Here is a 12,711-nt window from a genome sequence, read left to right as displayed (position 1 = left end):
TACAACCATTAAAATTCATATCTTTCTAATCCTCTCAGCTTCATTACTCAGTGGAAGACTGTCTGGATTCTAGACTGTCCATTAATAACACGGCGTTCCTCTGCCTTCCGATAGCGACCTTGAATATTTGTATGTAATCCAAGCGAATACAGGTCTAGAATACAAGTTTCAAGTATAAGAATCCCAATTACTCGAAGAATATCGCATTTTTGCAGAAAGATATCCGAACTATTCGAGCATAACTCGATTAGATAAGCATATGGCAGAAGACTCCGGCCCGAATTGTTCTTGGCCGCCGCAGCGAACAAGTCCTCGTGCAGTTCCTACGCAAGAGGGGAGAAACTGCTTTAAACCTCTTAAATTGTGTTTTTGAAATATACCCGGAGCAATGCGTCCGTCTGTCTTGCGGGCCATCGAGTCCGCGAAGCCGCTGGCTCGCGTGCCTCGCTCAGTGTCCAGAAGCTTTTCTACGGTTAACCAGTCAACCGTCAAAGTAAAGAACCTCATGCAATGATATTTTTACCTTGTTCGGATGTTGTCTAACCAACGCATCTTATTCTGAAATAGGACCCCGCCGAGTTAGATCAAATCACCACACTATCCAATGGCGTCCGCGTCGCCACCGAGTCTCTACCAGGACCCTTCGCCGGTGTTGGGGTCTACGTCGATGCCGGATCCCGCTACGAAGACGAGAGCCTGCGGGGTGTGAGCCACATCATGGACCGATTGGCTTTCAAGTCGACCAACAAGCGCTCGAGCGATGAGATGTTGGAGTCCCTTGAGGCGCTGGGAGGAAACATTCAGTGCGCTTCGTCTCGGGAGTCGTTGATGTACCAGTCTGCCAGTTTCAACTCCGCGGTGCCGACCACCCTGGGTCTGCTGGCGGAGACGATCCGGGATCCGCTGATTACGGAGGAGGAGGTGTTGCAGCAGCTGGCGACTGCGGAGTATGAAATTGATGAGATCTGGGTGAAGCCGGAGCTTATTCTGCCTGAGTTGGTGCATATGGCTGCGTATAGGGATAACACATTGGGTAACCCTTTGCTGTGTCCAAGGGAGAGATTGGGTGAGATCAACAAGGCTGTGGTGGAACGGTACCGAGAGGCGTTTTTCAACCCTGACCGGATTGTCGTCGCTTTTGCCGGAGTTCCGCACGAGGAGGCCATCAAGCTTACGGAGCAATACTTTGGTGATATGAAGGCAAGACAGCAGGGCACTGGCCCCGTCCTATCGGGCAGTGGTATTGACACCACGCTTTCGGATTCCGAGTCGGCCGCGAGGGAGGGTCAGGTGCCTACAGTCCCTCAGTTCACTCCGTCATCAACGGTGTCCAGCGGAGCTGCTTCGGAGTCAACAGAGTCTAGCTTCCTCTCGAAACTCCCGTTCCTGAAGAGCTTCTCTGGCTCGTCGCACAAGAACAGCTCTGTTTCCCCTCTGGATCCTTCAATGGTTGAGCCGTCAATGTTGGACTTGAACCGGCCCTCCTACTACACTGGTGGATTCATTGCCCTCCCTCCAATCCCTCCGCCTGCCAACCCCATGATGCCTCGTCTGAGTCACATTCACCTTGCCTTTGAGGCTCTCCCCATCTCCAACACCGATATCTACGCGCTCGCTACTCTCCAGACCCTCCTCGGAGGTGGCGGGTCCTTTTCCGCCGGCGGTCCAGGCAAGGGCATGTACACTCGTCTCTACACCAACGTCCTCAACCAATACGGATGGGTCGAAAGCTGCATCGCCTTCAACCACAGCTACACAGACAGCGGCATTTTCGGTATCTCGGCCTCATGCAGCCCCACCCGCACCACCGAGATGCTAGAGGTCATGTGCCGCGAACTACACGCTCTATCCCAAGACAGTGGCTACTGGGCCTTGCAGCCCCAAGAAGTCAACCGCGCCAAGAACCAACTCCGCTCCTCTCTCCTCATGAACCTCGAGTCCCGCATGGTCGAACTCGAGGACCTAGGCCGTCAAGTCCAGGTCCACGGCCGCAAGGTCAGCGTGAGCGAAATGTGCCGCCACATCGAGGCACTGACCGTCGAGGACCTGCGCCGTGTTGCCCGCCAGGTCTTTGGCGGTGATGTCAAGAACCCCGGCCAGGGTACCGGGAAGCCGACAGTGGTGATGCAGGAGGGTGAGCTTGAAGGCTACAGACTTCGGCCGTTCCCCTGGGAAGAGATTCAGGAACGGATAGCGCGGTGGAAGTTGGGAAGAGTGTAAACGGTAGTTAGACTTGGACTTGGATATGACATTTTCTTTACTCTTTTCTTAATCTGCGGTTTGGTGTACTATATAGAGAAAAGGGTGTGGGTAGCCTTGTTGGCACGAATTACGGTATTTGACGTCCGGTGTACTCTGTATTTAGAGATAGCAATATGAATGTATACTACGCACCTTGTTCTCCTCTCCCCTGATTCTCCTGCTTACTCTGTTTTTGCCATCGTTCCTCGCCATCGACGTCATTACAACGAAACACAATGTCAAACGGAGTATATAATAGACGGAAATCAAGCGTCGAACCTAGAGATCTTTCGACTTTGCCTTCTATAACATCCATCCACGCATTGTTATTTCATTCTATCCATCTCACCTACATCATTACAACCCATCAAAATGGGTTCAATCACATCCGGCCACCCAGGAAGTGTCAAGTACGAACATCCACATCTTCAAAGCTCACTCACTAACACATCTGATATCCATCTGTAGCACCCGGAACAAGGCCATCCTCAGCATTTTCGCCGTAATGGCCGGCAGCTGGATGCTCTTCCGCGCTCAATCGCCGAATAAAGACGACGTGCTGTTGTCGAAGGCGGATGTTGATACTACGTTGAAGGGACGGACGACTAGGGGGAAGTCGGAAAGGTCGATGGCGCATCAGGATCAAGATTGATCTTTTCTTTGGTGTAATATAGCTATTGTTGATGTAAATGCATTTTTACTATTGCAAGATGACATGATATCCATGACGATGCCTTGCCCTATTTACACCTAAGGCACCAAAATACCCATTTCGTAAATCCACGGAAAAAAGTTACTTCGATTTCCGGCAATCAATCTCCGTTCCCGAAAAAGACCGTCATTGAGTGCACAACTTCACCCACGAGCAGCTTGCGTCCACGTCCCTATATCAATTTCTCTTTGTTATTAATACCATATTCTAAACAGAAACCGCCACAATGGTCAGACTTACCGAGGTTGAGGACGAGCACTTCGCCCAGGAGAAGCCTCAGACCACCAAGGACAATGTGCTTATTGCGACGGATGACGAGGAGGAGGATTTTACCGACACTGGTTAGTATACTGATATCTATTGAGGCAGGGTGTCAGGATTTGTACCCTTCGTCCGCCAATATTCCGGCATCAAGCACGAAGACGTGTTGCCGCATTACCGAACAAAACCACCAAAATTTCCAACACGCACGCTAATCCTCGGCTACAAATACAGAATCCGAAATCTCCAACGAAGACGAAATCGAAGTCGAGGGCGAAAACCTCAGCGACCGTCTCACTGCCCTGAGAGACATGATCCCTCCCTCCGCCCGCCGCCAATTTTCCTCCTCCGTTTCCTTCGTCTCCTCGTTCACAAAGTCCAGCGTTCTGTTCAGTGGTCGGGCACTGTGGGTTATCAGCACTACCGCATTCTTGCTGGGTGTTCCGTGGGCGCTTGCGTATGCCGAGGAGGAGCAGTATGTGCAATTGGAGCGGGAGCAGGGTATGATTCGGGGAGCTAATGAGGTATGTTTCCGTTGATTTTTGGGGGTTCCGTGTCGAGTCGAGTCGAGAAATGTCAGGCAATGTGCTAACAGGTTCACTTTTTAGATGCTCACTCCTGGTGAACAGCAAGCCAAGGAAGCTCAGCCTACTCTGTAAACGATCCGGTCCAGAGATGAAGGTTGAATCAGGCGGAGACCAGTCATGTCCCACCACTGCATGGCAATGTCATGATACGACTTGAAGAAACAAAAAACGAATTTAAAAAAAAAAAAAAAAAAAAAGCAACGCCAGCATGGTTTCGGTTCGGTTCGTTACGGTTTCGCGGAGTGGGATGTACAAAAGCACGATTTCCTTTTCTTATTTCCAACATGGGCTCTGGGCCGACTGTGCTGTGCTCCGACATCTAGCCCATGTTTTCTGTATAAAGCTACGGTTCGGGCTGGATGTTCCTTGGATTTTACACTATGGCGCAGCGCAAAAAAGAAAAAAAAGGTTATGGCTGATTGAGGTTCTCCCCCTGGTCCTGGTTCTCCTTACGAGTCTTTAGTTTGCTGGTCTCTCCCCCCTCTGCTTCTTCGTTGCTTTCTCTTCCTTCCAGCATTTCCCGCCAGGCTCGGGTAGCTTGTGTATTTGTATAACCAATGTCCCTGTTATGTTCTTTTCTTTCTGTTTCATCATGTCTTCTATCTACGGTTTTCATTGGTTTCGTTTGCGTTGCTAGATAATGGATATGGATGACTTGATCTTACCACGGCCTTATGGAATGGCAACTCTGCTATACTCGCTATGTACTTGTAAATGGTCATCATGAACAAAATCGAATGGGTATCACGGCATATGTACTGAAAAACGCAAACCTATCTACACTGCTAAAACTTATCAAACCTCTCATTGCCCTAGAAACAATTAGTATAAACCCATTGGCCAATGTCAGTGGGACGCAAACATACCGACTCCCTCGCAGCCTCCAAATGAAGTTTGAAATCGCGCCACATCTTCTTAATCTCATCCGTCTGGTCCATCATAGCAACGGTCTCGACAGCGCATGTCGCCTTCCGCTTCGGGCTCCAGTGGCTGCGTTCGAGGATCTCTTCGTCGGAGAGATAGTCCTTGTGGGCGAGGTAGTCGACAACCCATTCGTTTAGGTGGTAGCGCCAGTGGATGGCGGGGTGGGCCATTTCTGCGCGGGCTTTGCAGTTTCTTTTGGATGTGAGTATTAGGGGTCTTCTTTAAGAATTGAGAGGAGAAGTAGGGGGGAGACTACATACCGTCCCATGTAAAATCGAGTATCCTCAAACGGAATAACGTTACCGTTGCGGTCTTTTTCCCTTGTGCTTTCATCGTCTTCGTCGTCTTCTAGGGCCTCCAGGGTGTCCATAGAATACGCTTTTCCATAAAGCTTAATATCAAACGACGCCGGATGTTTAGACCGATTACAAGCATCACACGGATGATTATCGCTAATCGGATACGAGGTTATCTCGATATGCGGCCTTGCCATCAACGCCCGGTAAAAATCAAGATTCCACACAGTTGACATGACCTGCGAGCCCGTCCATCCCTTGACTTCGTCTTCGACTTTGGTGAATGCTGCTTGGTACATGGCTGCTGAGCGGTGGAAGGCTGGGTTTAGCTGGTTGAATACCATCCATTCGACGGTGTCCCGGAAGTATTCTTTTGTCTGCTTGTAGGCGTGTCGGGTGAATTCGAAGGGCATGTCTTCGAGGCCGGCTGGGACGCCTAGGGTGTCGTTTTCTTCGTCTTCTAGGACGAAGTCATCGTCGTAGTGGTCTAGGTCTTCGTTGCTTGCGATTGCGGATTCGACGTCGCTGTTTTCTTGTTGGAAGTTGAGGCGGGTTTGGTAGTTGGTTGGTGGTTGGTTTTCGTCTGATGATGCTTCTTCTTCGTCTTCGTCTTCGTCTTCCTTCTCTTCTTCTGGTTCTTCTGGTTCCTCGGGTTCGGGTTCGGATTCCGGGATGTCCTCTGATCTATAACCTGCTCGTCTCCGTCGTAGCATTTCGAGATGCTGCTGTCTTTGGGCCCTCGCGGAATTGGCGAGTCGGCCGCGGGTACGCGTTTCTTTCACCACTGGAGTATTGTTAGCATGGCTCATTATGATTAATAGATTGACCTACCTGAATCCTGGAGATCTTCAAGGTCTTCTTCTATATCAAGCTTGTCCTGGTCTGAGCCTCGACGAGGCGTTTGAGGGTCCTCGGAGACTATATTGCGCCTTCGTCTTCGTGCCGGGGTCACTAGTGGCTCATCCTCGTCCTCATCCTCATCCTCATCCTCATCCTCATCCTCATCCTCATCCTTCTTCTCTTCTTCTTTTTGGGTCTTCGGGTCAAGTTCATCCTCTTTCTCCTCGTCGTCATCATCAAGGACAATAGTTGGTTTGGACGCCGCCCCACGTCTCAATTTGCGACGCGGCCGACTGACAACTTCATCTGCGTCGCTCTTTTCCTCCGACTGATTGGATTCACTTTCCGATACTGCAGGCCTCTTGCGCTTCGATGTTCGGTTTCCATTCCTCGTGCGTTTGCTAGGCGCAACCTCCAGCTCACTGTCATCTTCGTCCACAGCTATTGCCTTCTTTTGCTTCCGCGCGGATTTCCCCTTCTTCTTCCTTTTATTATCACCGGAAGATGCAGATCTAGACTCTTCCTCTCCCCCATCTACATCAGAAGATTTAACCGGCGACGGAGACGATGGCCGCTGCTTCCGGTCTCTCTGACCCTCTTGCTTTTTAAAATCCAGTCGCGTCCTTTCCGGACGAACAACGGGCATAGACGGATGTCCATAGCGTAGTTTTGCTTGGCGGCCAGGACTCCCTTGCCTATCTGGAGAAGCAGCGCCTGCCGGGTTGAAAGATAGCCGCGTCTGCTTCGGCTTTTTTCCATATGTGCGGGGCATGGTTCGGGTTTTTTTTCTTTCTTTTTTTTTTTTTTTTTTTTTTTTTTTTTTTTGTAGTAATGAACGGCAAGAATAGAATATGGATGAATAGATGCTAGATAAATTGACAATAAATGGTGTTACGTCGGAAAGTAGAGTGATTCCGTCTTGGATCGCGAAGATTCGCGTCGCGAGAGCACGTGACATGATATAAGAAATTGATGGGCAAGTTATCTACCGAGTAGTACAAGAACGCCTGAAACGATGGTTTTTACTCATCATCAGCACAGCCTATCTCTTCTCTTTCATCCAAAATATTCTCTTTCTGCGCTTTTTAATTTCTTCAGAACTTTCGTCGTATCCTCGTCACTTACTCCACCACTCTGCAGATTTTCTTGCAAATCATTAGCCTGTAGATAGATATGTTAAGAAAGACACAACTCTCAGGTGGATGGCAGTTACTCACGCATGAGCTGAACCCCTTAAGAAACCGTTCCTTCCGCTCAACAGATTCATCATCGGTGTGCTCTTTGACACCATGTAAGATACACTTTGAAAACTATCCCAGGCCGTCGGTTGCTTTCGGCACTTCTTCAGCTGCTGTGCTGAGTCTGTCGGCCATAGTTGAAGCCACACAAGTGGTATAGGGCTCACCGCGCCTCATTATACTGCCTTGCGCAGTGGCTTCGATTGGGCTGGCAAATGCGGCGCCAATGGCTAGGAGAGAATATAACAACTGGATCTACATTTTGTTGGTTATTACTATGTACGGAGCTCTGTATCTGGTTGTGGAAACATCTGTTGGGGTACGTGTAGTCTTTTATTATAATGTTTCTTGGTCAATTCTCATGAGGTCCGTGGGCATTGTATTTGCAAAGCTAGCCAGTTTACCACAAATACAAACCCAGATCGGGCAACACATTTACCGTATTCGTCTATCTTTGGCTGAATACCGCTATTGAACTCTAGTCTGGTGGGTTATCATCCCTTTGCTCCCTCTAGCTGAGAACCAGCTCGTTCTGGTTCAGCTCAGCCTTGGTGAGCTGAAGAGTCAAGAGAAATGAAACCATCAAGAAATGCCGTTCCCCTTTGCCGTCATCTGTGATAGGGACTGCAGGTCAGTATTTATCGATCAGCTGCTACGGTGGTGATATTTGAATGACGCGGAAATGTTTTCCGTGAAGAAATCTTGCAATAGTAGTTTGCTAACACCCAATATCTACTCATGGTCATGTTGGTTCTATCAATGTAGCAGAGAGTGATCAACCCAAAAAATGATGATGAATGTGGGCATGCTTTGAAAAGTTTTACTTGGAGCACTGAGGAGCTTTTGTCTAGTGTCAAAGGCGCATTTGGCCTATCAATTGCATCAATCAGTTGAGAGGAGTATTCTGAGTGATTCGGGTCCGAAAGAGATTCGGCAGCCTGAAGTACCCGGGGATAATCTGTACTCCGTACTTATGGTGCTATGAGAAACGATCAATCTGAGTAATTGGTAACTACTAGTGTTCTGTATGTCAGTGAACAACTTAGATCAGGAACCAACATCTAGCCCTATCTACATGGTACAAAGTATAGTAACCAGGATCAAAGAGAAACAACGAAAGAGTCAATATCTCCAATTCCTTCTCACACTCCTCATAACAGCATATGCACCATGGCCCCCCAAAAAAGTGGCAGGCGCAACTTCCCCAGAGACCAGTCGCCGCCGTACCTTCCAGATGTCGCTTCACCAACATTCGACCTTAGAGAACTCTCCTCTCCCTCTTCCAATTCCCTCCAAGCGACATTGATCATATCCCTGATCTTGTATACTTTTCTGGTATAATACTCGTTCAAATGTATTCTCAAAAGCGTCTCGCCGCTCTCTACGTTGTTCTGGGTGCGACCTTCACCAAGCCTGCGGAATGCCTCTCCTCGAATTCACAAAGACTATCGAATGGTCTGATCGGGCTCAAATGCCACCCTCTTCACGCAAACTATCTCGATGGCGCTGCGAGAGCGGATATCCAGCCGATCGATCGACCCGGATGTACGATTATTCTAAGCTGTGTACCGGAAGGAAAATACGGGCCAGCAATTATTGATGACGAACCGACACTGCCACTGAACGTTACAATAACACTCTCCGAAGATGTGACTATGGACACACGACGCTGCAAGAAGGAATTGAAGGAACTTCTCTTCAGGGCACGAGAAGGCGAAGAGGAAGTTGGGACACCGGCCACTCAACGACAAGTCGACCCGAAGCGGCCAAGCCTCCTCCATTCCCGACAAGAAGAATCTCCCGAGGCGAACTCTGAAGGGCAGAGGTATCAAGGAATAGTCGAATACCTTATGTCGACAATCCAGCGTCGGGCTGTTCAAGCGGTAGACTCAGTCAAGGAACGCAAGGCCAATTATCAGGATGAAGTTGCGTCGCAATCCGCACGAAACAGCACGTTGAACTTCTCGATGGACCTTAAACAGGTGATTTTCAAGAAACGTCCATTCAGCTACTACGTGACCCAATGCGAGGAGAGCTTTTGCAGCGGGTATGATTTGCAGAAGATATGTGACCCTAATAGCCGGATTCGACGCAAAGAAAAATTTAAGAGTACCTGCGACTATTGCTATCCTCAACGGGGGAATGCTTTTATCAAGCGCCATTGCGAAAGGAGGATAAAGAAAGAGGTGCGGGCTTTCTATGGGATCTGTGCACTGCTTGCAGTCTCTATCGTGGTTGCTGTTATCTTGTACGTGCTGCACCGTACGGGAAGACTACTGAGAATCAATTGCCGGCTTATTCGGGGCATGCGAAGAAACAAATTTTCAAGTAACCCCGTCACAAACAACAGATTCTCGTCGGCCGTTTTCTCCGATAGCCGCATGGGCTCGATAAGACTATCAGAAGATACCACGATAAGCAACCCGGACTACGACGACTCGACAACATTCAGCAGTTTTCAACGCAAGTTTAGCCAGCTTGGGACTTCCTCCAGGGGATATCGCAAGCGGATTCAAGACGTTTTTGATATCGAGTCGCTAGAGCCCAGGAATGTCAAGGATGAGAATCTGAAGGATAGGGTTTTTGTACTTCCTCGGGCACCGAATGCAACTGTACAGAGGAAATCTGCGGGTAGTTTGAGATGTGTACGGGGAGAGCCACGCGGTCCCAGGCAGCTAGAAATGGAGGAGGTCCAGTCGGATACTGTCCGTAGAGTGTTTCCGCATGATCAGAGTGTTGTTTAGAGGCTATGATATCATTGGTATGTTCGTTTGGGGGATGACATGGCTGCAGGGGATCTGTATGACCGTTCTGGTCTGTCGTGTATTTTAGGATAGCTTCGGTAATTATAGTATTCTGAATAGAATAAATTGGGTTTTTTGAATGATCTGCCGCAGTACCCTTCCTTCAGAAGTATTGTGGCACTTGGTCAATCACGCTTATATACCGTCCGTATAGAATAGCCCTCATCACCCGTTTTAACACAACACCCCCAAGACAAAATCGACACCCCCTGAAAATGAAATGTATATCCGCGCCTTTCACATTGCGCTATATTTCCGGCAGCCCCCACCGCATGCACTGTATATCCACCTAGGCTCGCCTCCTTACCTTCTTCAACTCTCTGATCAACGTATGTTTCTGCTGTCGTAGCTGGGTTAATTCCATGTGAAAGCCGCGCAGCCGTGCTTGGATCTTTAGCCATGTCCACAGACCAAACGAGGATGCGGGGGGTGTTGGGACCGGTACTCTCTGGCGCGCGTAGGCAGTAGATGAGTATGTTTGTTGTTGCTTTTGTTGGTGATTTTTGGGTTATGGAACCAGGTTGCTCTCCGGGTACAGGTTCTGATTCCTCGTAGAGGTATTCTTTTTCGTAGGTTGAGGAGGTTGGGTGTCGAGGGTGGAATGTTGCTGTTCCGTGGGTGGTTCGGTCATTGTAAGTTCGGGTTATTTTCCAGGTCCCGTGTAAGGCTCGGAAGATGGCTGTGGATATTGCTGTTGCGGTGGATAAGGTATTTATCTGATTCTGTCCGGGGAATAGAATGCTTCGCAGAGAATTGAGCGTAATGTCTCTGTCTGATTCTGCTTTGATCGTGTTTGGGAATTCGCCCGCGAATGTATACCGGGCCGGTAGCACTGGACCACTTCTCTCCTCTTCATCACTCTCAGATTGCAAAAGTGGTATCCGGGACATCTCTAGCTCCCTTGAAAACGACTCCATCAAACCCACATAATCACCCATCGGGAACTGGCCGCGGTAAAGCTGTGGATCCATGTTTCTCAGGTCCCGGATACGTTGCCTCTCTTCTTCTTTTTTCTTCGCGTTTATCTCGCAGTTATCTGGCTCCGCTCTAGCCCAATTCGCTGCTACGTGTCGAGCCTGCATCTCCATGACTCCCCAGTATGGTCCTCGGTAGAAGCCCACGAACCCTACATCAGGGATATCTGCGTGCATGGTTCCCTTTCCATCTAGGACTAGGGGGAAGAATGGGTCGTTTTCGGAATACTCTAGCAAAGAGAGGACTGAACTGGGTAAGAATGAGAGGGAGTTGTAGGGGGTGAAGCCGGTTGCCAATACAATGGCTGCGACGTTGTCGAGCGTGACCGTTTCACCGTCCGGAAGACTAATGTTGATTGTCGCTAAGTCGGAATTCTGACTTCTGTAGACAGCGCTGACCCTGCCAATTGTAGGGGTAACAGCCCCAGATCGAACGTATTCTGCGTAATCGTTTCCAATGGAAACCCAAGGGGGTTGCGAAACTTCCTCATTGCCTCCTCTAATATTTCCAAACTTCCCGTAATCACTACCGAGTAGCGAGTACAAATAATCATTCGTCTTCTGTGCTTTCTGAGCCGGGACTGGCCCAAAGGCGTATTCAATTGGTCCCGGGGGTCGTCGAGACAGGTCATACATCACCAAGTCCAAGGAGATGAAAGACACTGTCTTATTAGTGGGCGTATATGTTGTCTCTCGAGGTAGATAAGCCGGTATCGTCCAGAACGGCCTAGTACAAACATGATGCACCTGGTAGGCTTTTTCTGCTGGTTCCCTGGTAAATTTGGACGAAGAGACATGAAGAGCAAGAGTCGAGACAGCCTCAGTCCCCGACAGACTCCCACCTATAACGACCAATTTCCCGCCGGTTCCGTTGGATTTTTGTAGGAGGCACTCAGCGTTGTGCAGAGACGAGCTGTGGATGGTTCTATCCATGAACCCGTCTAATCCAGGGATTTCTGGAATGCTGGGCGACGCAAAGTAGCCAGAAGCAACGACAAGGAGATCAAACTCTTCCGACTTTATCTCTTGATCTCCATTCTTTTCATCGCGACTGTTGATGCCCACGGCAAGCATTCAGTAAGTTTTTCCAGCTTCACCATAGAAACACGTATCAAGAGAGGTGCCAAAACGAACCTTTCAACCCATTGCACCGCCCACTGTCTCCCCTGCCCATCTCCATCTCCAACCTTCTGACTCGTCCGCACAACCCTCCGTCCCAATCTCAACACTCCATTCGGAAGAAACCGCTCCGCATACTTATCCAAGTATTTCCCCACCTGCCATGCTTGCGGAAACATAGGCACTTCCGTATCCTCAACGACAGATTCCCATGCCAGATCAGAGAACGCAACGGTGAAGCGACTGAGATTTGTCCGCATGAACGGGTTCAGTGGGCCAACGGTCGATTCATTCTGTCCGTGGGAGGTAGGATCGGATGTATTATGTGTTGTTGTCACTGCTAGACTGTTGGGCCACAGACCACCGATATCGTGTCGTTGTTCGAAGATAACCGGCGCAAAGGTTCCGTTGGGATGATCGTAGAGGAGTGTTTTGGCTGTGACAAGGCCTGAGGGGCCGGCGCCTGTTTGTTTGAATATTTTTTTTTTAGAAATGTAACCATACGAGTCAGGGACTTGGAGTTCACCTATTATGGCGACCTTCTTGGGTCCTGTCATTTGGGTGAATGGCTTTCCTGCGGTACCGTTGCGGTCGATTTAGGGTACCCTTTGTCTGGCTTATGCACTAGAATTCAGCCGGGTGGTACACATGACTCGGGTCAAGGTGCATGAATCATTGTTGCAGGCAGATAACTTCGTGTTCCTGCATTGGTCTT

At 49.2% G+C, this 12,711-nt stretch overlaps 6 protein-coding genes across 6 annotated transcripts; 4 read left to right on the top strand and 2 right to left on the bottom strand.

The window, feature by feature from the left end:
- The first annotated feature begins 313 nt into the window (after positions 1-313).
- ASPGLDRAFT_159761 (mitochondrial-processing protease subunit alpha) lies at positions 314-2,490 on the top strand. Its single transcript, XM_022542445.1, has 2 exons — positions 314-493; positions 568-2,490. Exons 1-2 carry the CDS (start codon positions 389-391, stop codon positions 2,218-2,220), a joined length of 1,758 nt encoding a protein of 585 aa, XP_022395738.1. The 5' UTR covers positions 314-388; the 3' UTR covers positions 2,221-2,490.
- Positions 2,491-2,548: 58 nt separating this feature from the next.
- Positions 2,549-2,967, top strand: ASPGLDRAFT_181607 (uncharacterized protein). The gene is made up of 2 exons (XM_022542999.1): positions 2,549-2,651; positions 2,710-2,967. The coding sequence occupies exons 1-2, from the start codon at positions 2,614-2,616 to the stop codon at positions 2,891-2,893; spliced, it is 222 nt and encodes a 73-aa protein (XP_022395737.1). The 5' UTR covers positions 2,549-2,613; the 3' UTR covers positions 2,894-2,967.
- A 201-nt stretch (positions 2,968-3,168) lies between these two features.
- ASPGLDRAFT_53075 (mitochondrial import receptor subunit TOM22) lies at positions 3,169-3,999 on the top strand. The gene is made up of 3 exons (XM_022547896.1): positions 3,169-3,294; positions 3,449-3,738; positions 3,823-3,999. Exons 1-3 carry the CDS (start codon positions 3,180-3,182, stop codon positions 3,871-3,873), a joined length of 456 nt encoding a protein of 151 aa, XP_022395736.1. The 5' UTR covers positions 3,169-3,179; the 3' UTR covers positions 3,874-3,999.
- Positions 4,000-4,090: 91 nt separating this feature from the next.
- On the bottom strand, positions 4,091-6,686 carry ASPGLDRAFT_62126 (uncharacterized protein). Its single transcript, XM_022548510.1, has 4 exons — positions 5,853-6,686; positions 4,986-5,805; positions 4,668-4,917; positions 4,091-4,613 (listed from the first exon to the last, which is right to left on the bottom strand). Exons 1-4 carry the CDS (start codon positions 6,631-6,633, stop codon positions 4,587-4,589), a joined length of 1,878 nt encoding a protein of 625 aa, XP_022395735.1. The 5' UTR covers positions 6,634-6,686; the 3' UTR covers positions 4,091-4,586.
- A 1,765-nt stretch (positions 6,687-8,451) lies between these two features.
- ASPGLDRAFT_40296 (uncharacterized protein) lies at positions 8,452-9,843 on the top strand (the record flags this gene model as incomplete). Its single annotated transcript, XM_022545203.1, has 1 exon — positions 8,452-9,843. One exon carries the CDS (start codon positions 8,452-8,454, stop codon positions 9,841-9,843), a length of 1,392 nt encoding a protein of 463 aa, XP_022395734.1.
- Positions 9,844-9,929: 86 nt separating this feature from the next.
- ASPGLDRAFT_53071 (uncharacterized protein) lies at positions 9,930-12,695 on the bottom strand. Its single transcript, XM_022547895.1, has 3 exons — positions 12,523-12,695; positions 12,012-12,459; positions 9,930-11,928 (listed from the first exon to the last, which is right to left on the bottom strand). Exons 1-3 carry the CDS (start codon positions 12,551-12,553, stop codon positions 10,029-10,031), a joined length of 2,379 nt encoding a protein of 792 aa, XP_022395733.1. The 5' UTR covers positions 12,554-12,695; the 3' UTR covers positions 9,930-10,028.
- Positions 12,696-12,711: the final 16 nt, after the last annotated feature.

This window comes from Aspergillus glaucus, assembly GCF_001890805.1.
Source record: "Aspergillus glaucus CBS 516.65 unplaced genomic scaffold ASPGLscaffold_36, whole genome shotgun sequence".
NCBI lineage: Eukaryota > Fungi > Ascomycota > Eurotiomycetes > Eurotiales > Aspergillaceae > Aspergillus > Aspergillus glaucus.
This window is presented reverse-complemented; position numbering and strand designations above follow the sequence as displayed.